Here is a 24,884-nt window from a genome sequence, read left to right as displayed (position 1 = left end):
GCGAACTTTATCGTCGATGTTCTCTACTAAATCCTTTCAGCAAAAATATGGCCATATTGCGAAATGATCAAGTATGACACATAGAATGGACCTGCTATCCTCGTTTAAATAAGAAAATCTCATTTCAGTAGGCATTTAATGATAATACAAGCATGTTTAACATTCCTTTCTCTCATGAGGACAAGAATTTAAGTTGGTGTATTACCTGAGTCAGATGACTTGCATTGATGGGAATCAGACAGTATAGTGCAGATAACGTCCACCTTTTCAAACGAAGGAGGAAAAAAACTCCTCCTTTCTGTCCAATACCACACGAAAGTGGTTGGTTTTAGCCATCTTATTTGTCCAGCTTCCATACTCCTTTTTAGACACCTTACAAGAAATTCATTGGCGGCAAACTCCGTAGCTTGCTAGCTTGTGCACGCCAGCTTTCTGAGACTCTTATTTTGTTAGCGCATGCAGGGTGGAGCAGCGCTTTTATTGTGAAGACAGGAACTGTGCAGTCCGTCTTTAGTATTGACGCCAGTCTGTCGAAATAAAAAATGTTTCTCACCTTCCTGTCATTCCTCGTCGTCTTAATAATGATCTGGCAGTAGCCAGACCATCCGGTGTCTTGAATGTCAATCAAGTGACGTCATAGTGAGGATTTATGATGGCTACTTAATCAACGTAATGGACACCCCTGTATATTGATCTATAAATGTCTCCTATTTCACATCAAATATTACACTTATATTTTTTCTGTTTTTGCCCCCAAAAATGTGGCTTTCATTGACAAAAATGGCACTTTTTTTTAATCTTATATCGACGGACCAAAAGTTGATCAAGTTTGGACACCCCTGGTTTACATGTCCTGTATGCTTGCATGACTTACACGATATTTGAATCACAACCCCTAGGGGGCGCCAAAAACGAGGCCACCACGAGGCGTCTTTTTCATATTGTTGTTTTGAAGCTGGAATGGCTGCTAAAATGTTGATATTACATGTGGAAATGAGTTGAAGAGACCGACTAGAAAAAAAAAGAGTCTTTAATGTTACAAGCTACATTTGTACATTTCTACAGCAAACCTAAGACTAACAAGTCAGTTTGTAGGGAAAAAAAGCTAAAGATTTACAACAGAAAAAGTGGATGAGAAATTAAATATGAGTATATACTATATATTTATTCAGTTCAATATTTTTGTCCCATTAAATAAGCTTAAAAACATCTCATCCTTTCCAAGAATCAATGTGAAGTATAAATTACGTTAAAGCACCATTTCCACAAGGATGAGGAGATTGAAATAAATAAGTACAGTTATGGTTGTCGTATAAGGCGGAGATATCAACACCGATGACACTCGATGTTTGGGCCCAAGAAGGGGAGAAAAGATGCCGTGATTTATGAGAAAAGCAGAAAAGATTGTCACCGTTTCAACTCTGGTACGAACACCTTGCACGCTCCCTGCGTCCACGCCCGCAGGTCGGGACTTGCGTTGCGGACGCGGACGTTTGCTTTACAGTGTGCGAGCCTCGCGTGTACAGCGCGGACCTCGGAAATAAAAACAATCATCCCAGCCGGGATTTGTTCCCAAAAAAAAAAACAGCTATCACATGACACCGTGGCCGGGGGGTTGGTGGTAGAAATCAACAGAACACTGTACATGTAACCCTTGAAGTGCAAAAAGAAGTTTAGAAAAGTAACTTGCGTTTATTTTACCTCATCAATGGAAGGATTTTCTTATCATACTTTAAAATGTAAGTTTGCATTAAAGCTGCTGTATGTAACGGACAGGTGGCTCCCTTGAAGGGCCCTGGTTGAAAGGAGCAGCAATATGCCCCGCCCTTTTCCTGGTCCGACCATGTAAGCCACGCCCACCCAATCTACTTGTATATTTCCTGCTAATAACTGCTGACTTTCTGCTGTAACGTGCTTCCGTTTACACGTTTTAAACTTTACCGAGCATGTATTTCTTCTGTTTATAGCTAATTTAGTGGCTAGCTTAGCGATTAGCATGCCTTCTTGTGGGGATGCACAATTAATCGATTCTTCTTGGAGTCACACTACTACCACTAACGGCTAGCTATCTTTCCAACATTTTTCGCCGGTGTTCTGGCAAGACCTGACCCCCATTGGAATTCATGCACCCCATGCATCTGCGCATGAATCCAAGGAATGCAAGAATTGAAGTCCAGAAACTCTGTCATGCAAGTACAATCAGTACATCTAAAACATAAAACTATAAAGTTGATATTAAATTCACCCATAATTAAAAATGATGACTTAAGTGGTGAAGCTGTTTTTTCATTTGCACTTTTATTTAACAAATATATTATTATTAATCATTAGTTTTCACTGCTTGACTTTAGAAAGAGGTTCCGCAGCCTCCGAAGCAGCCTCCAGGTTCTGTAACAGCTTCTTCCCTCAGGCCGAAAAATTCTTGAACGCATCATAATAAGCCCTTCAATTCCCCCCAAAAATGAATTAACTCGCTGGAATATAAAGACAATATAACATACATCCATAAATGTTGATGCATATGCCAAAGTGCAATATATTTATCTGTACAGTAATCTATTTATTTATATCTGCACCTTATTCTTTTTTTATCCTGCACTACCATGAGCTAATGCAACAAAATGTTGTTCTTGCCTGTACTGTAAAGTTCAAATTTGAATGACAATAAAAAGGAAGCCTAAGTCTAAGTTAGAATGTATTTAGGACTGCGTCTTATGTACGATGTACATTTATTTTTCATCAGTTTTTCTTAATCCCTTCTTTTACAGTACATTTGATTAGGATTTATTTTTGTAATCAGCCTGACTTAACCTAGATAATAATCTTTGTAAATAAAGTTGCATTTCATTTGACATGTTAAACTGTAAGTAGGTTAGAAATGATTCCAGAATAAATAAAATCAAGAGTAAGATTACTTATTCAATGGTAATATTTGAGTAGGCCAAAGATCACTCTAATGGAAAAAAATGGGCCCTAAGAATGTCAAGAACCTTTACTTTAATATCCACATTTCACATTACAAATGATCAAATGTATGATTAGGTCAAATGAATGTCCAAATAATGAAGCGTATGACCCCGTAGAAATACTATATAAAAATCAGTAATGTTCGCACTTAAATCAACAATTAAATATTTCTTTAGCCTTTATATACGACTTTCATTACATAATTACATGATTTCACAACCCCACCACATATAGATTGCTGACCCGTGGGAAATACTATGTTTAACCAAACAAATGAATAATCGGGATTAAAAACCCTGATTTCAATATCGATGAAAATTATCCAGATTATTTGGGCCATATACGTGTACCTTCTTATCTGCTTGTTTTAGTCAGTGTTTTAACATGTTCAACCTCGTCCTCCAGTGATAATACTACTTAAGAAATGTATTTGGATGTTTAATAACTTAGGGGGCTCCTCAATGTGTATGGACGTATACAGTTAGCTGCTAGCCAAGGGACCAAGAACAAAAAGAGTATCAGCCAGAAGGGGATCGCCTTTTGTGACCTGGCCCACTACGTACTCTATCACGATACTGATTGGCGGTGCGTTCCGGACAATTTCTGCATACTTTTTAAATCGGTTCATTCTCGAAGACCTCTTCTGCGCTTGCGCAAGAAAGCCGATTGACAGTCATTTTATTTGGCCCACATTAATGTAGGTGTGTATTTGTAAAGTATATTCTATTGGTAACCCATGCTAACCGTTGAGTCGGGGACATACAGCAGCTTTAAGCTTCTCGGTCCAAGGGGTCCGCTGTGAGTGCTTGTCGACGCAAGCCCACTCACCCGTACACGTTAGCTCGCTACTACCACACACTCACACGTACAAACAAAGTGAGAAAAAAGATTATTGTGGCTATAAAATCAACGGTAGACCGTTTGGAAAAAGTCGGATTAGGAAATACGGAGGCACAAAGCTGCCTTTTTAAAAAAACAAAAAAAGCCAGCAGCTCTCGGATCACCGCGGCGAGGCTAACGTGTTGTCAACACGTAACGTCCAAAGTGTGGTTGCAGATATCGTCCACACGTTCTCTTCGTCTGCCAATCTTCAACATCGACAAATCTATACACAAATCCATCAAAATATAATTTAGAAAAAACTTTACAAAATCATCTCCAGTGACTCCAGCAGATGTGAATCAGTCAGAATATTGGAGATCCAAATCCACAGTGCCGTCTGTCACGACTAACCTCACTCTCTTAGGTTTGGTGGAACCCATAGAATGAGATGTTGGTCCATAGTGTGGCATGTCCTGGTGATCACCCGGCTGGTTCGGATGGTGCCCGTCCCTCTTAAAATGTTCATCCGGCCCACTTTTGTGTCCTGAAAACCCACCCAGGGAAAAGGAAGACGGGTTGGATGGCTGAGACCCGCACGGCTCCAGGACCAGCCGCCCTTGTGTGCCGGAAGGTTCCATCAGGCAGTGGTAGGTGTAGTTTGTTGGGCCGAGTCCTGGGTAGCCTTCAGACCCGTCCCTGAGACCCAGCGTCAATGAATGGTCTCCACTGAAGTTGAGGACGTAAGGGGGGCCTTGGGAGTTGTGAGGGAAGGAAGCTGATGTGTGACTCTTGTTTGCTGGCGCTGGCGTACCCGGAGGTGTATCGTGGACCATTTGAGAGCTGCTGTGATGAGGCATTGGAGACAACGACGACCCAAAAGTAAAGTCAAAAGGGTCCTGCTGAGTGTAACACGGCTGGTTCTTGTCCGAAACCAGGGGAGTGGCTCTATCGTGTCTGGAACTCTTGTCCTGCGGGGAGGAATACCCGTCTTTACTGGGGAAGACGAAAGGTCGTGGCAATGTGGAAAAGTTCTTGTATGCCACATTTGTATCTTCGTGTTTGTCAGAGGACATTCTATTCCTATTGAGCGGCTGATGTTTGTTTAAATGAGCACCAGGCCTGCTGGGGTTGCTAGAGTAATCGAAGGAGCCTTTATGTTGACTCTGGTCAGTCCTCTCACTCTCTCCCGACTTTGCACTGAATGTTTTAGACAAATCAGGATGGCCGCCAGCAGCCACATGGTCTTTGGGAGGCGCGCTATACAAGTTCTGGCTCTGGTTCCCTCCCTGAAACTTGACGACCCTTTGAATGACTGTGGAGGGTTTCTCGTGGAAGGTGAACGGATTGTCAGGGGGGTTAGGGTTCTTTACAGCTAAGCGTTGCGGATTTAGGAATTTGTTTGCCATTGGGACTGGGATGGATCTGGTCAGGCTACTCTGAGAAACACCTCGGACTGCATTAGTCTGGCAACTCGGGAAAGTCTGGGACTTGTTAGGAATGCTCATGCGATGGAAGGGTCCCTGTGTTTTGAGGCTAGAGGTTGTTCTTGATTGGCTGCTGCTAGGCTTTATGTTGAGACTGTGTTGAACTGAAAGAGGAAGAGGATTTTGAGACGGAGTGGCAGATGTGCTTGACAGGCGTGGCTTGCCTCCAGCTGAGGAGGAATTACTTTTTGAGTCTTCTTTGGACACGCGGATTCCTGGGTTTTTATTTAGAGTTCGGTCTTTTGCTGCAAGCTCCGGGTTTAGGGAGGAAAAACTGAAGCTAGTTTGGGGCGTGTTTCGGTCTTTAGAGAAGTCCTTTGCTTCACAGTCCAAAGAAACTGGATCATTTTTGGATGACAATAGACTGGGGAAGAACTGCAGATCTTCGCCGGTGAAGTTATTTCCTGGACTCGGGGGGCCAAGGTAGGGCGTCTCAGTGGTCCATGTGTCGGCGGGGCTATGTGAAAGGGGGCTGCTGAAGGGGTCTGTGGGTGGATCAAGTGAACACAGGTCGGATGGAGATGACGGCAGAATGTTCTGTGGCTGATAATAGCCCTCAAAGTTGAGACACTGGAAGTCCAGAAGGTCATCACAGCAGTTTGGGAAAGAGGGCTCGCCTGAAAGCATGTTGTCTGCCGTCTGGAATGGAGGAGACTGGGAAGGGGGCTCGATGAGGGGATTGGGAATGCTGGAAAAGGCAGCAGTTTTCTCCAAAATCTGAGAAGAACACAAACCCTCGGACAGCTTGGAGAGGCTGTTGTCAATCTGCTGGAGGGATTGACTGAGGCAACTTGTTGACGTCTCTACGGTTCCACACTTCATTTTGTGTCGCTGCTTCTTTCCACCGCTGTTCACGTCTGTTCTTTCAGGAATGACATCCGGCGATGCGATGTCGGGGTTAACATTCAGCGGGGAAGACAAGGACAGCGGGGACAGAGACAAAGACAACTGTGGTGCTTCTGGTTTTTGGGGCGATGGGTTACTGTTTAAATTCTTTTGAGCAGACAGGAGCTCTTCTCTCGACTTGCTTAAATCAAGCAATCCTTTGTTTTGCTTGGCCAAAAGATGACCTCTGAACTCCCTCTTAACTTTGGCCTCTATTTTAACTTCAGGCAAGCTTGTCTCCTCGTCTGTGTCTTCCACCTCCCAGATGCCCTCGATCTTTCTCCGAAGCTTAAGAACAGGCAAAGAAACACCATTCACATCTATATTGGACTCTAGTTTCTGTTGTGTCCCACTTTCAAACAAGCAACAATTTTTTGTGAATCGATCTTCAAATTTAGTTTCCTGCACAACAGCTGATGATGTCTCAATCTGGGTTTTTTCTGGCAGCTCATTGGCTGCTGAGAGAATCTCTTCATCAGGTGTCTCCTTACCGTCTTGGAGTTTGTCCTCAGAGCCCTGCTCTGATTTTGCCACAGTAGAGACATTCTTCCTCTCGCTTCTTCTCTCACCCCTTTTCTTTAGGCGCAGCAGTCGGTTCTTGGACTTTTTGCTGGCCTGCACATGAGCTTGAGCCGCCTGCATCTCCATACTTAACACTGACACGGAATCCATGATGGCTTTGAGTGGATCGTTGTCCAAATCTTCCCTCTTTTCACTTTTCAAGGTCATGTTTCCTAATCCGTCATTCTGCATTTCCCAGACTTTCCCTTTCCTCCGCTTGAAACGAATCCTAAAATTAAGTTCCGGCTTTTTTTCCTCCAGATCGCTTTGTTTGAGGGGTTCCATCTTGGCTTCTGCTGGGGAGCTCTTTTCGGGATTATTAGCTTCCTCGGTTTGGTTGTTTCCGTCAAGGTTAACAGACTCTTGATGGGGAGCGTTGTCCTTCTCACATCGCTTCTCTGATTTTAACTTGTGAACTTTCGTTTGCTGGGCTTCAGGACTTCTCGGCCGAAGCACTCTACTGTTGTAATTTTGTCTTGTGACCCTTCGACACTTAAACCTCTGCATTTTTGCTCTCAGTTTCATTTTTCTGCCTCGTTTAGTACTGCTCTTATGTTCTATAACCCGGCTCGGGTCTTGCCTTTTGTTTGCGTCTAATGCAGAGTCTACTTTTTGGGCTCCATCTGGAGCTAAAGTCACACTTTGTTCTGGCTCTACGGAGCTGCGGAATGTCCGTTTCTTCAGAGGTATGTTGGACTGCATGTGCGCCTGAGGATTGGCGTGAGGCTGAAGGCTGTTTGCTGAAATGTGCGACTCAGGAGGTAGTGGGTCCAGGCGGGAGGTGCAGAGGATTCTGTGCTGGTTTGCCGACAGACTTTGTGCGCCATCTTGGCTAGAGTCGACTAACCCAGTGTCTGCACTGCTGGAGTCTGCCCCCAGCTTTTGTTCAACTTTTCTTTTCAACCATCTGCTCTTCCGCCGCCGCCGCCTCCTAATGCTGCGTCTGCCTGCATGGTTTAGTATTTTTCTGGGGGGCGAGGCCGAACTATCCCCCTGTAATTGCTTGGGTTTTCCTTTTTTTAAAATATCAGACAATAGAACCTTTGCCGTCTTTATGATGATATGGTTAACAGGTTTGTTTCCTGCTTGCTGGTTTAGCGTACAAACAGTCTGCTGTGAAACAGGTGCGTCGTGTGCTTCCTCAACTTTATCATCTCTCAAGTTATTTTGCCTGGTAGTTTTTCCATTGGACACTTTTTTACACGCAGATTTCCTGTCTTTTTCAGCAGAAGAGACCGCCTGTCTCTTTTCGTTGTGTTCTGCATTTCTTTCCTCTTTTTCAGCAGCAGAGATGGTCTTTCTCCTCTCGTTTTGTTCTGCTCTTATTTCCTCTTTTTCAGTAGTGGAGATAATCTTTCTCTTATTGTTGTGTTCTGCGCTTCTGTCTTCTTTTTCAGCAGCAGAGATGGTCTTTCTCTCCTCGTGTTCTGCACTTCTGTCCTCTTTTTCATCAGCAGCGACGGTCTTTCTCTTTTCTGCACTTCTGTCCACTTTTTCAGCAGCAGTGACGGTCTTTCTCTTTTCATTGTGTTCTGCACTTCTGTCCTCTTTTTCAGCAGCAGTGACGGTCTTTCTCTTTTCATTGTGTTCTGCACTTCTGTCCACTTTTTCAGCAGCAGCGACGGTCTTTCTCTTTTCATTGTGTTCTGCACTTCTGTCCACTTTTTCAGCAGCAGCGACAGTCTTTCTCTTTTCATTGTGTTCTGCACTTCTGTCCTCTTTTTCAGCAGCAGCGACAGTCTTTCTCTTTTCATTGTGTTCTGCACTTCTGTCTTTTTCAGCAGCAGCGACAGTCTTTCTCTTTTCATTGTGTTCTGCACTTCTGTCCTCTTTTTCAGCAGCAGCGACGGTCTTTCTCTTTTCATTGTGTTCTGCACTGTCCACTTTTTCAGCAGCAGAGACGGTCTTTCTCTTTTCATTGTGTTCTGCACTTCTGTCCACTTGCTGCCGTTTGCATGTTTTTTCTTCAGACACCGTCTGGATTTTGATGACCTTGTTTTTCTCGCTTCCCTTGCACGGGGATGAATCATCTGCCATCTCGCCACTGTGTCGCTTGCGTACGTTGACTTTATCAACCGCTTTGAAAAACATCTCCCGCACTCCTCGGTTGCCTTCGGCGGTGCAGGCGCTTGGCGGCGGTTCTTGCTTCGGCTGAGCTTTGGATGCTGGGAGCGGTCTGAGGCCCTGGTACTGCCTCATCCTTCCTCTCAGCTCTTCTCTGAGGTCCTTGTCTTCAAAGCGCTTTGTAGCCTCTTTTCTGCGAGGCACTGATACCCTTGTTAGGCGGACGGAAAGGTATTGCTTGAGTGATACTAATGGATTGCCTGCAGGTGTCTTAAAACTGTCGGTGATGATGTGACTGGTAGTGGCGATGCCAGGCTTACTGTTAGTCTTCATTTCAGGGTCTGCTTGTTCCACCGTGTCCTGCTTTACAGTACTGGAGTTTTGGTTTGAGTCAACAGGTTGGCAAGCTGAGTTACTGGGCGCGGTTTGATGTCCGAGTGTGACCTGATCCGTGCTTTTAGCTCGGGAAGAGCTCCTTAAGGGGACAGCCTTTCCCTTCTTCTTCTGAAGTGGCTTGGAGGGACCGAGAGCCAAACACTTTAGACTGCTGCTGGTTGGGCTTGGTTTTGGCTGCACTACCTCCAGTTGGTGCAAAAGGGCTCTCTCTCTGCTTTTTGGATTCTTACAGATGAGCAAAAAGTCCAGCGTGTGGCGCCGAACTCTGATCCTCAGGTCCCTTATGACACACTGCGACAGAAGAGGAAATGTCCGCCGCTGGTTCCTGGTACTGCAGAGATTAGAGGAGCGTATGTGCTGCTGTCGCATCCACTTCTTAGTTTGTGTCAGTTTTCTGTTCTTGAGGGCATTTTTTCTCATTTGATGGGTAAAGGAATTCCTCGAGGGGATAGCTAGGAGGGAGAGACAACAATAGATGAAGCGATTATAAGAGACAGCCTTTGCAACAAATAATTTTAAATATAGTGGTACCTCAATTTACAAATATTTCGACTTAGGAGCTGTCTGTCAGCCTATTGACATGCTTTAAGTCGCAAGAATACCTTGAGTTACCAGGATTTATACCATCGGCTGAAGTAGTATTTGTGACATGGTTGTGCCGTCTGAGCAGTAAAGAGTTTACATGTTGTTCCTGTTTTGTTTACACAAAAAACAAAACCATCGAAACTAAAAATAGTTAGTGCGCTGGAGAGGAACTTGTTGACCAAATCAGAAAAACAAACCACTAAAAATGTGTCCTGTTAACAGCCTAGGAGAATCAGCCTCGCCATTACGTCACTATACTGTATATCACAAGAAACACTGTGGTATGCTTCCACACGCGCCCAAACAACAGACAAATATTCATAAAAATGTTGAAAAGCTACAGATGCTATTTGACGTATTTCAATTTGTTCTGTCCAGTCCTGACTCAAACTGGTTTGTCGAGCATTTGGCACACAGACAAACACATGGCTTGTTGTGTGTTGTCAACTTCTCCGGTCATTCACTCAAACACGTGATTTGACAACAGAAGTTCGCAACAAAAACAAAGCGCTTATGATAAGCGGATAAAACACGCACTGGACGGAAAATTACAATGTCCGAAAAAGACACCACATTAGTCTGTTCTACAAGGTAAACACAGTGGAAGAATGGTGTCAAATTCAGGGTCTAAGGGTCAGATTTTGCCCGTCACATCATTTTATATGGCCTGCGAAAGCCTTCAAATAACAGGCATCAATTCATGTATTCGTTCTTTCCATTTTGAAATAAAAAAATACAAGAAATCTTTTCAAATTTAAAATTAATTTAATAGTAAAAAAATATATAAAAATATCATACACTCCAAACATTTTTTGTTAAAATATATACTTAGATATATGCAAGTTATCCATCAAATTCTGCGTCGCAAAAACAACAATATTACAGTAAAATTATGGTTACTGAGCTGCTAGTTGAACGTAAAATTTAAGGAGGTTTTACAGCGCATTACTGCAATATTTTTGCTGTAAAAAAAACTATGGTACTGTTTTTCCATTTACAGTAATACTGTTTTTTAAAATTACAACTATATACTTTAAAAACCACTGTAAATGTGATCTATTTGCAACTAAGTGTAGGTAAAAAAAAAAAAATTCAAATGCTTAGGTAATTGCGTAATAATATCATGAGGCGAATAACAGTCATAACTGCGATGTGGCCCTCAATGAAAACGAGTAGGAGAACATTATTCCATAAAACTACCGTTTTCAGTATATTCCATTGTTCTCATTTTCAAACTTTTGAAAAAGGTATATGTGCTGTTATGGGAGGGCCAAAAACCAATGAAATTGATTTGAAATCATTTCCGGGCGGGGCTGCTTTGAGATATGAATGTCACGAGTTAGGAGCACGGTCGCAGAACAAATCATGCTTTAAGTTGAGGTTCCACTTCTACAGCCATACGAGCCACCACATTTTTATTCAACACAGCAAATATGTAAACAACAGAGTATTTAAGGGATAAGCGCTCAAAGTATACCTGAGTGTAATGATGCAATAATAGGCCTGGTTAGGTGGCCCTTCTCTCGGTGATGGCGGAGGTATCGCTCTCGGAGGCGGTACTTCTGGCCCAGGGGGTCCTTTGTTTCCTCACATTCGGGCTTCTTCCCTTTGTGTTTGAAGTGACCCTCCCCTTTCCTGGAGAAGAGTTCACATGAAGCAACAATCCAACAACCAACAGATTGTTTGAAGTCTTTGGTTTAAAAGACTGTCGAGTAAAAATGTGGCTAGCCCACCTCTCGCAGGTGCAGCATTCACACATTTCATTGCCCTCCCCGAAAAAGCTGGCACCGTAGTAACACGTGATCTCCTCCCCGGGTGAGATGGGTCGAATCACCTCCACACAAGCTCCGTTTTTCTCACCAGGGACAAACTGGGCGGGGAAAAGAGACAGAAGGTAAGCGGACCCCCAGGGACCACAAGAAGAGAAAGTAGGAAGCAACAGACAATAAAACAGTGAAACATCAATGAAATTGAGTCAATTGACACTGAAAATATTTGTCACACATCCCTCTGGTCATTAATCATTAATGAAAATGTGATCAGCAAATATTTACTTACCTTGCAGTTTGGCTTGCAGTCTGCCAGCAGGGAGCAAAGAAAAGATGAGATTAATTCAAAACCAAAGAATTTAGCAAATCATTTGATAGGCTGATGTGGTTCATCCTTATACTTTTTTTAAATATCTTGTCAGCATCGGAAGTCCAAAGAATTTTAGAAGCATTTTAGAAAACAGATTGTTACTGCATGTACATAATGTATTTACTGACTCATGATTGTTTGAAATCGTTGACTGTGATCATGGAAATATTCCTGTGAATAAAGTTATAATTAGAAGGGAAGTGCTTTTTTGCCTATCATTCAATATTCTTATGTACACCAAGAACACGTTTTTCTTTTTTTATATGTATTCTAATTTATAATATACAGCAAGAACACGGTGGCTAACAATGCAGCTAATGGGAGTAGACTATTCCACCCACAAAGCCCTCTTAAATCATCTAAAAAACGCCAACAAAACTCCATTTATATCTTGTGACCTGAATAATAACCAAGTTGTACCAATATTTTTACGATAAGTGCTAATGCAAACAATCTATGTTTAGTGGCGCCGTGATCATAGAAAGCTAACTAGCATATACTGCTATATTGACATATTGAGCCGGTGAGCTACTGCATGGCCTCTTTGTTGGTAAAAGTTGATTATAGATTATAAATCATGCCTCTCACCTGGATAGTAGAAGGATGTGGCCGTAAAATAGAAGTTGGTACACTTTGACGTCGAACACATACCGGTGTTTGTGAGAAAGACACAGAAATACACTCGTTTGCGGAAACTTTTCTTTTTTAAACCTTTGTGAGGATTATGGTTAATTTACTATCTAAATGTGAAAATATAAACAATCTAATCAGTCGGCATCCCAGTGAGAGCAGACATTGTACAGTAAGTGCTGTTTTGTTATGTTCATAGTTTATACTTCTTGTTAAGCAGCTAACAATACCGTTACATTATGCCTAGTGTTTCACTAAAGCTGGATCTGTTTAGCACACAGCTGCTAAAACTTGTAGCTCATCCTCTTTCAATTCAGGCTGATCATTATTTGTCCCAAAGTAATCCTTGTTGTCACGCTGGAAGCCTGCCATAATTAGTAGTGTTGTTAAAGAGAAAAGTAAACATGTGATGTGTCTGAAAAATGAATACGCCGACATATGATTAAAATTAGCAAAATACGTAAAAATTACATGTTATTATGAATGTTACTATATAACTTATATACCCACGGCATGTACATAAAACGGAGGCAATTGGATTTTTTAGATCACTTTATAGACAGACTCTTTCTAGCTTTTATTCGCGAGTTAGGATGCATAAACAAAAGAAAAACATGTGTGCTTGTCTCACAAAGATTGTGAATGAATGATAGGCAACATGTTTTATTTTTTAAAGTGCAGTTCCCCTTCAAGCCATGAATTATAACTGCACTACATTGCAGCAGCCTGCAGAGGGCGCTGTTAAAAGACTGTGTTGCAGCTCAAGGTTTGCCATAGAAAACAAAGAAGGGTAAGCAAGAAGAGAATGACATGTAGTGCAGGACTATTTAAATAAAAAATAGATGTTAATGTGTTAAAATATGCAAAGTTTACAATGTTGCTGACATTTCTGTACAGTAATAAGCCAAAACAACTCACCGTGGTTGATGAAGGCGGCGGGGCCAAGCCACAGCTGAGCACAACGTTTGCGCGTGGAGTACATCACGCTGAAGTCGTTGACCCCCGCCCTTAGCACGGCGCTGTCGGCCGGGCTCAGCTCAGCTATGCAGCCCAGGAGGACCTCTACCCGCTCGCCAACAAACCTGCCCGGCGACAACACATGCAGTGTTAAATTCTAAACACACCTTTGGTCACTTTGGCGCTCATAAAACTTAGTGGGGTGGGAGGGCTGTACCAGTGTCTGGTGGACGTGATCTTGGCTCCGTTGGTCTCTGAGGAATATCTGTCACATGACTCGATCTTGACGCCACTGTCCAGCAGAAAGGCACCCAAGTAGCGATACACCTGTAATTTAGAACGTCAACATAATTAGTCGGGTTCACCAAGGATGCCCAATCTTTTTCTACAAGGCGGCACACAAATAAAAATTAAGTAGGCAGGGACACTTGATTTCCAGAAGATTTTGTTTCGTTTTGAAGATAAAGGAAGTAATTACTCAAACTAATGTAGGCGAAAATATGCCGTTTAGTTGAATATATATCTAACTGAGCTTTGTGCTGTAGGTCACAAAAGAAATCATGTTTGAATGAGAGGTTTTATTTTCTGTCCTTTTAGACACACATGGTTAATTTTGAAAATAATAATGGCAATAGAATTAAACTAAGGGACAATACGCTCCAGAAGGGTTGTCTCAAGTGCGTACATTTGCTGCTCGCAACTCATTTAACGGCCAGCAGCACATTTTCAATATAATATTACAAAAATGTTTGTAAGTGGAATAAAAGCCAAACTGGTGTATTATATTGGAAGGTACTTTAGAGACTTAGGCATTAAAAGTAAAAATTATATAGTTAAATTACTTATTTTTAACACTTATGAGTAAGGATACCGGTATTCATCTGTACTCTTATTGGTAATATATCAAAGTGGTGTAAATATAGATGTGGAAAAATGCACTCTTATTACAATTTTTGTTTGCTTTATTATTTTTTATTAGTATTGCTTCCTTATTTGTGATTATTTCAAGCTGATTATCAGAACATAGGGCAGGGCAATTATGGCCCCAAAAAATAAACTAGTGATTACTTCAACATTTTATTATAATTTTAAGTAACAAAAAAGTTACCTAATTGAGAAAAAGCTAAATATAACAATGTACCAATAAATTAGAGTTTAAATGCTTTCAAGTAAAATAAAGCACATCTAAACATGCATCAGTTATTATTTCAACACTGACGCTAAAACTATAGTAGAAGCTGTCAAGTTATGAACTCACCAAAGAAGATCAGTTGTCGCGTCCATAACATTACAGCATTAACAGTAATAGCAACATTCTTTTCCCCACAGCTTTTGGATGACACGTAGTCATGAAATTTGCAAAATAAACATATCACCTGACACATACAAGTTATTTGGGAACTGTTGGGCTCTGTATTTTGTAATGAGTTTGGTAGTGTGAGGTGGCCGCGTGTCGAGGAGGCAGGCACAGGGATGGCCCGAGAATGATGCAGGGCAGCCAGCTACAGTGCTGGCTCTGAGCTGGTCAGGCTCCATGGAGGTAAGTGTCAAGTACACGGTCCCCGTAAACATGATTTCCCCTTCTGCTCTCAATAGCTGCGCTTCCATTGTAGTTTTTCGCTAAAAAAAGTGATATTTCAAAAATATCAACAAGGTACATTGTGATTTGTAGATGTTTGCATTAAAGGTGTTTCGCGTCTTGAGCCGTAATTTTCATAAAATTTCATCCCACAAGACTCTGCTTTGAGGAAGATATTGCAGCCACCGCCGTTGACGTGATATTGATAGAAAATGAATCCAGCGGCTGATCGCTCAAAGGCAATGTCCTTACCGCCCCCTTGAAATTGTTTGGCCATGTGGGTCTCTACGAGCCGGCCTCTGTTCCTGGAAAGAAACCCGCAACACGGCCCAGTGCGGCGATGCCGCCTCGCTCAACGGCCTTGTGGTTAGAGTGTCCACCCTCAGACTGGATGGTCGTGAGAAACCCCGGCTGAGTCATACCAAAGACTATAAGAGTGGGACCCATTTCCTCCCTGCTTGGCACTCACCATTAAGGGTTGGAATTGGGGGTTAAATCACCAAAATGATTCCCGAGCGCAGCCACCGCTGCTGCTCACTGCTCCCCTCACCTCCCAGGGGGTGAACATGAGGATGGGTCAAATGCAGAGGATAATTTCACAACACTTCGTTTGTGTGTGTGACTATCGTTGGAACTTTACCTTTTAACTCTCCCCGGCCGACGGATTGGAAGCCAAGAGTTGTTGTCCTGCATTGGTGCCCCACTGGTTCGGTGTTAAAAAGATCTCAAAACACGAAAAAAGTGTTTCTATCATGCTTTTGCAAAACATTTTCATATCGAAACGTTTCAAAAAACACCTCATGAGCGCCAAAAGGTTTTACCAATATTTGAGAGGTTTTTCGAAACATGAGTGTTTCTATTACCAATTTATTATTGCGATAATTAGGTTTTGCGCATTTCTAGGGGTAACGGAAGTGTAACTAATGACAGCATCTCATTCACATTACGCCAATTTCCATGACTTTCTGCATTTAGATTCTGTTTTTAGTGAGCATTGATTCCCTCTGCGATTCCATTGGCGCATAAATCTATGATCCTAATTTCCTCCGCGGTAAACTCTGCAGCGGCACCTGAATGAATGTGACAGTGAGCGCGTGTCATAATCATTACGGCCAGCTGGTATAAAAAAAGTATTGATAGTTGTATCATTTCAGGACAATTTTAATAGTCTTCTTGGACCAACCCAATTCGGAACTTGTACCAAAAATAACCGGTATTCAGTGTACATCCCTAATCATGAGTGGGAGGCTTTTGGATCCCTGAGACCTTTAGTCTGATTTTTTTTTAAATATTCATAGCTAAAAAAAAATTCATAATAAACCAAAAATAATTTCTACTAATACCTATGTAAGGCTGTAATCATTTCACATAAATTATTACACTTTGTACATTTTTGGTGCAAATATTGCACAGTTTGTGTTTTTCCTGTTAAAAAAAAAAGAGAAATAAACAAAAAAAAAACTGTCAACGAACAGATCTGAAGTTGATCGACAGACCTATAGGCATTAAAAGTAAAAAAATAGTAAGACTTATTTTTTAAGACTTTTGGGTCTCCGGGACAAAAACTGAAGGCAAGCTCTATGAGTTACAATACATATTGCTTTTGTTTAAAAAATTTAAATTATGAAAACGGCCTACGCGTGCTTTTATTTTTCAGTGTGTCTCAGTGGAAAGGTTTCGACACGCTTCCGCTACGAGTAAATGTTATGATACATTTTAACATAATTAATTGTCATGTAAGTGTTAAATAAATCTCAAGTTCATCTTTGATAAGCATTACTTCCTGCATAAGTTTTAAAAAAGTTTGTTTTAGCACAATTACATATTGAAAGTTTCCACAAAAAGCTAAAAAAAAGAAAAAAAAATCTCTTCATTTTGCTTTTTGTTTTCCTTTCAAATTAGATACTGCTGAGTTTGCACTATATGTGATGAGAAAACAAAGCATGTACAAATAAACAGACCACCGCAGGCTTTTTTGTGAGAAGAGAAGGAAACGTGAGAACGCACATGTTGTCTCAGCAGTTCCTGACGATGGCCTCCCAAAGCGTTGAAGTAGTCGCCGGCCAGCTCACCCACCGTCAGCGCCTCAAACGTGGCCTGGAAGTCATGCGTGCGTTGGAACCGCAGCAGTGTCTCTTTCAGGTTACCCCAGCGCCGCACTTCCGGAGGTGGGCTGAACAGAAAGAAATAAAATAAATACATTTGCGACACAAAGCATTAAATCTGCATCCCGCACAAGATGATGATCAAAACTAGAGACCAACCAATGTGGCTTTTTCATAGCCGATTCCAATTATTGTTGTCAATGAGGCGATAACGGATATTTGGAGCAGATATAATTTGCAGCAAAAGTTATTCAAACATGAATATTATACCACAGTAAATAGCTGGACAAGGCTTTAAAGGGGAACTGAACATTTTTGTAAGCGTTCACGACCATTATGAGAGACAAGAACACACATGTATTGTTTTTATGTAGGTTTATAAAGATGATTTTTAAAAAAAGCTTTCAAAATGTGGCTGATGGGAGTCATCATTGTAGTCTTCTAAAACAACTTCAAACCCTCCATCAACCTGTTCCATATACACTTTAAGTATATATATAATGTAGTAACACACACATTCAAAACAATATGTACAATATTTACCGTATTTTGGTCTTTTAAGCATTGCCGGAACTTTTTTCCAACACATTTATTTTTTTCCGTTTCCATAGCAGCACACTTGGCACACTTGGTAACAGACAATGAAGACAACTATTTCTGGACAGATGAGGATTCACAACCTAATATTTTTTAAGCTGAATATACAGAGAATGAAATGCTGCTAATAGAAGCGAGCACAGAGGGTGGCACGTTAGAGCAGACAAAAGCAAAGAGTGTGAGGTCGGCGTGACTTGATGCTGCAAGTGCAGAATTTGGAGCCGAGCTAAATGGCGCGCTTACCCAAAATAACAGGAAAAAACTTCCCAGGCCAAATGGACCCAAACAGACAACTGTACATCGAGTGAGTCATTTTAATATTGATCATAATAGACGCAGCTCATCATGCTTACAACTACACACACTGTCGGACTAGCTGTGTAAAAACAAAAGACGAAATGTGGGCTAATACTTTACAGATACTGTAATATGATTGTTAATGTTTTTCAGTCAGTACAGATTGGTAACCTATCGCATTGTGTTGTGTATTACAAACTCGAAAACCATTATTCAGCTATTGACGCAGTAGCTAGTTTGTCACTTGTTGTAACTAGCTTATGGCTAATGCAGCTAATGCCATAGCATGCCGTCCCAAGGCGATGTGTTACTACGATGAAAAATAAATAAATGAAAGAGTTCCTCAGGGTTTGCTCTTACAATAACAATGTCGCTACAGCTTGGTTATTATACAGGTTACAGAATGTAAATGAAGCATTTTTTATGTTTTTTGGGTGCTTTTTCAAAATGATTTAGAGGCAGAATGGATTGCTACCATTTGCTGCATATCTAGCCTCAGAGAAAAAGTAATTATTACAAGTTAGAATTGTCTCTCGAAAGAATGGTGAACGATAGGCAAAATTCCAAAAGAAGTGCAGTTCCTCTTAAAGTTGTTTCAACATTTTTTTTAGGAAAAATCAGACCAGTAGCGATGTTTTATGCGGCGCTAATGTGGATATTTTAACACTAAACAACAACGGATTTCACAAACACCTTAGTTACGTGTTTCTAAGAGTAGCATCAACATTTGCATTTCAAAATATGGGAAAGCTCCTATGCATTTCAAAATATGGGAAATCTCCTGGGAAAAACTGTAAAAATATGGGATTTCTCTACATCACAGTAAGTTGCCATCTACTCCAAATGTTACAGTTTTATAGCAGTTTATGGCTTTGATACATTGTAAGGTTTGCTTGTAAGGAAACCTGAAGTATTGCAAACATTTACATAAAAACAATTCTGGGCTCTTTCACATAGTTTATGGATGTTATAGCTTATTTATTTAAGCTGGCTGACAACATTTCTTCCTGGATGTTACAGAAAGTATGAGAATGTATGAGCGGCTGCCTGCTCCTTACTTATATAATAATCTACTATTCGTCAAGATAGTTACACAAAGTCTGGATTTTTGCCAGATATAATTCCTGTCATCCATCTCTTGCACGTTACTTGACTGAATCACGGATTGTGCTCCTTTAAATGCTGCGATTGTTGCAGACTGAGGCTTGTCGCGCAACTTGACTGCTGCAGTCGCTAAAACAAACAAAACGGGACTAAGGAGGAAAGCCAGAAACTGGATTTCAGGTAAACAGAGGTGTACTGTAGGCGACCAGCACTGCAGTAGGAAACCTAGGAGGGGGCGTGGCGTGAGCGCAGCTGAGCAGACCTGGGAGGAATTCTCACAAACTCAAATAAATACCCTGTCAGATATCAAAACATACTTGGGGAGAGTTATTGACAATGAGAGATTTTTTAATTTGTAAATGACCTAAAAAAAAAAAAAAAAAAGAAAGAAAAAAATGTGGGTAACTTTTCTCATGCATTGTAAATGGACAGGAGCTTGAGCAGTAGTTATTACTATACAATAAACTGGTATCATATGTTGTATCTGCGGTTAAAATTAATACAATAAAAAAGCAGCTATCGATACACGTCAAAATGCCAAATATAGACCCGATCGATCTCTACTAACAACTGCAAAAAAAGATTACTACTGTAATATCTATTTACTATCTGCGAATGCCAAAAACACACAAAAAAAACATAAAAACACATGCATGACAAAAATGCTGGAAGTTCACAAAACATAACAGGTGTTAGCCATGCTACAGGGGTGCCAGACCAGAGGGATATTCCTCTTTAAAGACACGAGCAAGATGCCAAGTAAGCTAAAACAAAAAAAATTGTTTTTGTTTTGGTTGTAATAATTTACATTATTATAGAGCAACCGGTTGACGTTGCTACAGTCAGCATAGCTGACCTGGTAGCCTGTCAAATGTCCGTATTGTTTGCAAATTACAGCATTTCTCTGATGCACTTCTTTTTTAAGTTTGTGTTTTTTTGTGTCTTTTGAATTTTGTTGTTCATCTTGCAGCATTTCTTAAGAGATGGTATTTATGCCTTTTTAAAGCCGTTTAAAAAAAACTGCCCTGTTATTATAGTTCAAGCAAACAACCAATGGCAGCAGTTATAAGATGTCGATCAGAATAAGTAAAATGTACACAAATATTACTCTATCAGTGCATTCTGAAATATTGCCTATAATTTTGTTGTGTTTTAATTATAAACATTCCATAATGCGGTGCCATATCTAAAGAACTTTGAAGCAAACAAGCACAAATAGCAACACCAAATTGGCCCAAGTGTGTGAATGTTAGTGTGGATGATGTGTCTGTGTTGGCCCTGTGATGAAGTGGCGACTTGTCCAGGTTGTACCCCACCTTCCGCCCGAATGTAGTTGAGATTGGCTCCAGCACGCCCCGCGACCCCAAAAGAGACAAGCGGTAGAAAATGGATGGATGGATGTACTTAACAATACCATCCATCCATCGATTTTCTACCGCTTATTCCCTTTGGGGTCGCGGGGGGCGCTGGTGCCTATCTCAGCTACAATCGGGCTGAAGGCGGAGTACACCCTGGACAAGTCGCCACCTCATCGCAGGGCCAACACAGATAGACAGACAACATTCACACTCACATTCACACACTAGGGCCAAATTAGTGTTGCCAATCAACCTATCCCCAGGTGCATGTCTTTGGAAGCCGGAGTACCCGGAGGGAACCCACGCATTCACGGGGAGGACATGCAAACTCCACACAGAAAGATCCCGAGCCCGGGATTGAACCCCAGACTACTCAGGACCTTCGTATTGTGAGGCACATGCACTAACCCCTCTTCCACCGTGAAGCCCACTTAGAATACAAAAAGTATAAATACAATGGCAAAAAAATTAGGGCATAATAAAAATGTCAATACACAATTGTACATGTGTACACTAAAAATGAAAAAAAAAACAAGTCTGAAAAATGAACTACAAAAGTGAATCAAAGTAAAACTAACGAACAAAATATTAATGAATAGAATAGAACATGCATATATTTTTGTATGCATAATATTGTTTTGGATTAAAACAAGAAACCCCAAATGATATGTCTACTTTGACAAATGTTCTAGTCCAGTGGTTCTTAACTTGGGTTCGATCGAACCCTAGGGGTTCGGTGAGTCCGCCTCAGGGGTTCAGCGGAGCCTCCGCCACAAAGGTAAAGAAACATCCGACTCATCATGTAAATAAAAACTTCTTCCTATCGGCGTATTATGGATACCCCCAAACAATGTTCCCTCTAATTTTCCATCTGATTTGCCGGTTTGATTGATTGATCGATTGAAACTTTTACTAGCAGATTGCAAAGGAAGAGAATACATTGTATGAAACAGTACAGTACATATTCCGTACAATTGACCACTAAATGGTAACACCCGAATAAGTTTTTCAACCTGTTTAAGTCGGGGTCCACGTTAATCAAGTCATGGTAATGTGTGTAAGGTGTGTAATTTGTTGTGAGTTCATGCACTGTGTTAATTTTGTTCTTTGAACAAGGTGATGTTCAATCACGGTTAATTTTGTGCATCAGTAAAAAAACATTACTTTTTCTTGAATTTGAAAAAAAAAACATTTTATTTTTCAGTAAAGAAGGGTTCGGTGAATGCGCATATAAAACTGGTGGGGTTCGGTACCCCCAACAAGGTTAAGAATCGCTGTTCTAGTCCAATTGCCCATTGGGTAGCTGAATTTGCATAAAAATGGCTCCCAAACGAATAGTTTGCAACTGCAACTTAGTTCTCAGCTTTCACTGTAAAAAGCCGGTCAAAATACTTGATATGTATGCAAACATCACATCAATAAAAGATGTTGCATTTGTGCTTTTTCTTGTGTGTGGAAGTGTTGTAAGCATTTCACCAATCTCAAGCACTTTGCAAATTTGGACGCAATCTAACAGCAACAGAGTCTACCAACACTGCGTAGATGGCATCAAGGCCTATTTATCCAAGCGTGAGGGTTGGGAAACGAAGGTGTTTGGCGAGGGAAGTATGGATTCAGGCCGGGTGGCCTATTTCAAGTTCCAGGTAACCCTACATTATTATATTTCATAAATAGTAAACCAAGTTGTAGTAGTATAGTCGTGGATGTACACTGTATAGTAATGAATCCAATGAACATTCGATTTGACATTAAATTTGCTAAATGTGCAAAATTGCGCCCATTGGTATTGTGCTTACAAGAGATGTAAGCTGAAGTGATTGATTACCTGACGTTCATTTTGTGGGTGCTGAAGCCCAAAAGAGGGTCCAGCACCAGACTGGTGGCCAGGTCATCTGTGTCACACAGCTCCTTCACACTCATTCTAGTGCAGCAGTCCATCGCCTCCCACCATCAGCATGCTGCAACAGCAAGGGGTCAAAGGTTACACACGGCCAAAATAACACTGAGTTGTGTGGCTATGTCTGCAATGTAGACGCTGCATAATATTCAGGAAACATTTACTTTTAGTATAGTGATGACTCGAATCTATGCACAACAAATCTGTATGCAAATATATTGATGGGTAAATACACCCCCCCGCGGACTTCATAACAGCAGTTTTTCCTGCACTTGTTTCGTCATGCACCACATTAACAGCCTGCAGGTAAATAAAGTGTGCAAAGAGTTGATGTTGTCGAGAACCGCGCTTTAGCCTAGCACGTCATCTTGTTGTTGGCTAGCTTCTCGGCAGAGCAGCTGCGGGTCAGCGGCTAACATTCCCGCATCACCTCAGCGCTGTTGTCAACAACGCAGAGATAATGCGTGCGGTGGCGCGCACGCAAGCGGGGCGTCGACGGGACTTTGCAAAAACCTACCTGGGAGTCTTGTCTGGTCAACGAAAAGTGGAGTCAGGGGAAGAGCGAGATCCAAGCTGCTAGCCCGGGCAGTTAGCCTAGCAGGCTAGCCAGCTAGCTAGTAGCTATCTTTCCGCCCTCTCCGCAGATTACGTACTCCCTGCGTCACTTCAGGAATGTACTGCAACGCCAGCAAATGCGGACCACCCCCGAGTTTGGAATACAAATATGGAACGAAAAAGTCAGCTGTGTTGAAAAACACTTTTCAAATGTTGTTATTTGGGCCGAGCTAACTAGCCACTTAAAACAAGGCTTCGTCTCGGGTAGTAAAAGTTGATCAGCCCCGTGAAGCGCAACCGAACTATGGCATTGGACACGCCCATTTGACACGTGATTTGTTGGTTTCTAGGTCTATCTGGCCAAACTAATGCCGTTTGAATATGAGCCGCTGGGATTGGTTGACATGATTTAAGAGGCGGGGCATTAAGAATGCCGAAGTGGTCGTGTTTCTCATAGATAATTCCTCCTTTTGGCAACAACACACGTTTTTTGACCAATCACGTGCCTCCTTACTAAATGAGCTACTGTTAGAGATGAGCTTTATGTCTCAGAGCAGTGGTTCTCAAATGGGGGTACGTACCCCTGTGGGTACTTGAAGGTATGCCAAGGGGTTCGTGAGATTATTTAAAAAGATTCTAAAAAATAGCAACAATTCAAAAATTCTTCATATATTTATTGAATAATACTTAAACAAAATATGAATGTAAGTTCATAAACTGTGAAAAAAAATGCAACAATGCAATATTCAGTGTTGACAGCTACATTTTTTTTGTGGACATGTTCCATAAATATTGATGTTAAAGATTTCTTTTTTGTGAAGAAATGTTTAGAATTAAGTTCATGAATCCAGATGGATCTCTATTACAATCCCCAAAGAGGGCACTTTAAGTTGATCACTTCTATGTGTAGAAATCTTTACTTATAATTGAATCACTTGTTTATTTTTCAACAAGATGTTTAGTTATTTTTATATCTTTTTTTTCCAAATAGTTCAAGAAAGACCACTACAAATGAACAATATTTGGCACTGTTATACAATTTAATAAATCAGAAACTGATGACATAGTGCTGTATTTTACTTCGTTATCTCTTTTTTTTTCAACCAAAAATGCTTCGCTCTGATTAGGGGGTACTTGAATTAAAAAAAATTTCGGGGGTACATCACTGCTGTGATGTACCGCTGTGAATATTTAATCCACTTGTATCTACAACAAATCCATTTGAATAATGTTGTGACATTTATATTCGCAACATGTAAACTTTTTAATCTATTCAAATACAATGTAAGGTCAAATAACATGACAGTGCATAACCCCAATGAAGTAGTGTTAGGGGGAGAAATAGCCTTGTTGTTTGCACAGGGAAACAGAGTTTTACCATGTTTCTTTAGCGTGAACGCCAGACCACACATGCCATAAAGAAACATGTTTGTAGTGCACTCGGCGAGGTATTTAGAACAGGGGTGCCTAAACATTTTCCACTTAGGGCCACAGACTGACTAGTCAGAGGATTCAGGGGCCGAATTTGGTAGTTTTCACTGTTAAAACCAGTACGATAAAAATATTTTTTTTAGAGAGCTACAAAATGCAATTTCGGTAGATATTTTGTGTGAATGCTGAAGAGCCAAAGCCGAACTTAAATGCTAAGTTAGCGCACCTGTTAGATAGCATCAAGTAAAAAAAAAAACGTATTTCCTTGAATTGCCGCAGGGCTTATAGTATGCGCCTGCCTTGAATTACTGCCGGGTCAAACGCGCCTCGCAAAATAATTATTGCATGCTTAGTATTACCGCCTGGTCAAACTCGTGACGTCACGAGTGATACTTCCCCTGTCATCATTTTTAAAATGGAGGCTGATTTCAATACCGGTAATTTGAAATCGCATACAGGGAAGAAGATTAA

At 41.1% G+C, this 24,884-nt stretch overlaps 1 protein-coding gene across 1 annotated transcript; it reads right to left on the bottom strand.

The window, feature by feature from the left end:
• Nucleotides 1–1,012: 1,012 nt before the first annotated feature.
• On the bottom strand, nt 1,013–23,646 carry kmt5c (lysine methyltransferase 5C). The gene is made up of 9 exons (XM_061905599.1): nt 22,945–23,646; nt 22,356–22,488; nt 17,077–17,242; nt 13,708–13,817; nt 13,452–13,615; nt 11,823–11,842; nt 11,498–11,634; nt 11,242–11,399; nt 1,013–9,631 (listed from the first exon to the last, which is right to left on the bottom strand). Exons 2-9 carry the CDS (start codon nt 22,466–22,468, stop codon nt 4,149–4,151), a joined length of 6,351 nt encoding a protein of 2,116 aa, XP_061761583.1. The 5' UTR covers nt 22,469–22,488; nt 22,945–23,646; the 3' UTR covers nt 1,013–4,148.
• Nucleotides 23,647–24,884: the final 1,238 nt, after the last annotated feature.

The sequence above is a fragment of the Nerophis ophidion genome, linkage group LG07 (genome assembly GCF_033978795.1).
Source record: "Nerophis ophidion isolate RoL-2023_Sa linkage group LG07, RoL_Noph_v1.0, whole genome shotgun sequence".
NCBI lineage: Eukaryota > Metazoa > Chordata > Actinopteri > Syngnathiformes > Syngnathidae > Nerophis > Nerophis ophidion.
This window is presented reverse-complemented; position numbering and strand designations above follow the sequence as displayed.

What these genes read in the sequence shown, in the direction of transcription:
- kmt5c (XM_061905599.1), bottom strand. Translation starts at nt 22,468, where the DNA reads ATGGACTGCTGCACTAGAATGAGTGTGAAGGAGCTGTGTGACACAGAT. An exon ending in ATCACGTCCACCAGACACTG is followed by an intron (nt 13,616 to 13,707) that starts GTACAGCCCTCC and finishes GTCGCCGGGCAG; the next exon opens with GTTTGTTGGCGAGCGGGTAG. An exon ending in CGCCGCCTTCATCAACCACG is followed by an intron (nt 11,843 to 13,451) that starts GTGAGTTGTTTT and finishes CCCTGCTGGCAG; the next exon opens with ACTGCAAGCCAAACTGCAAG.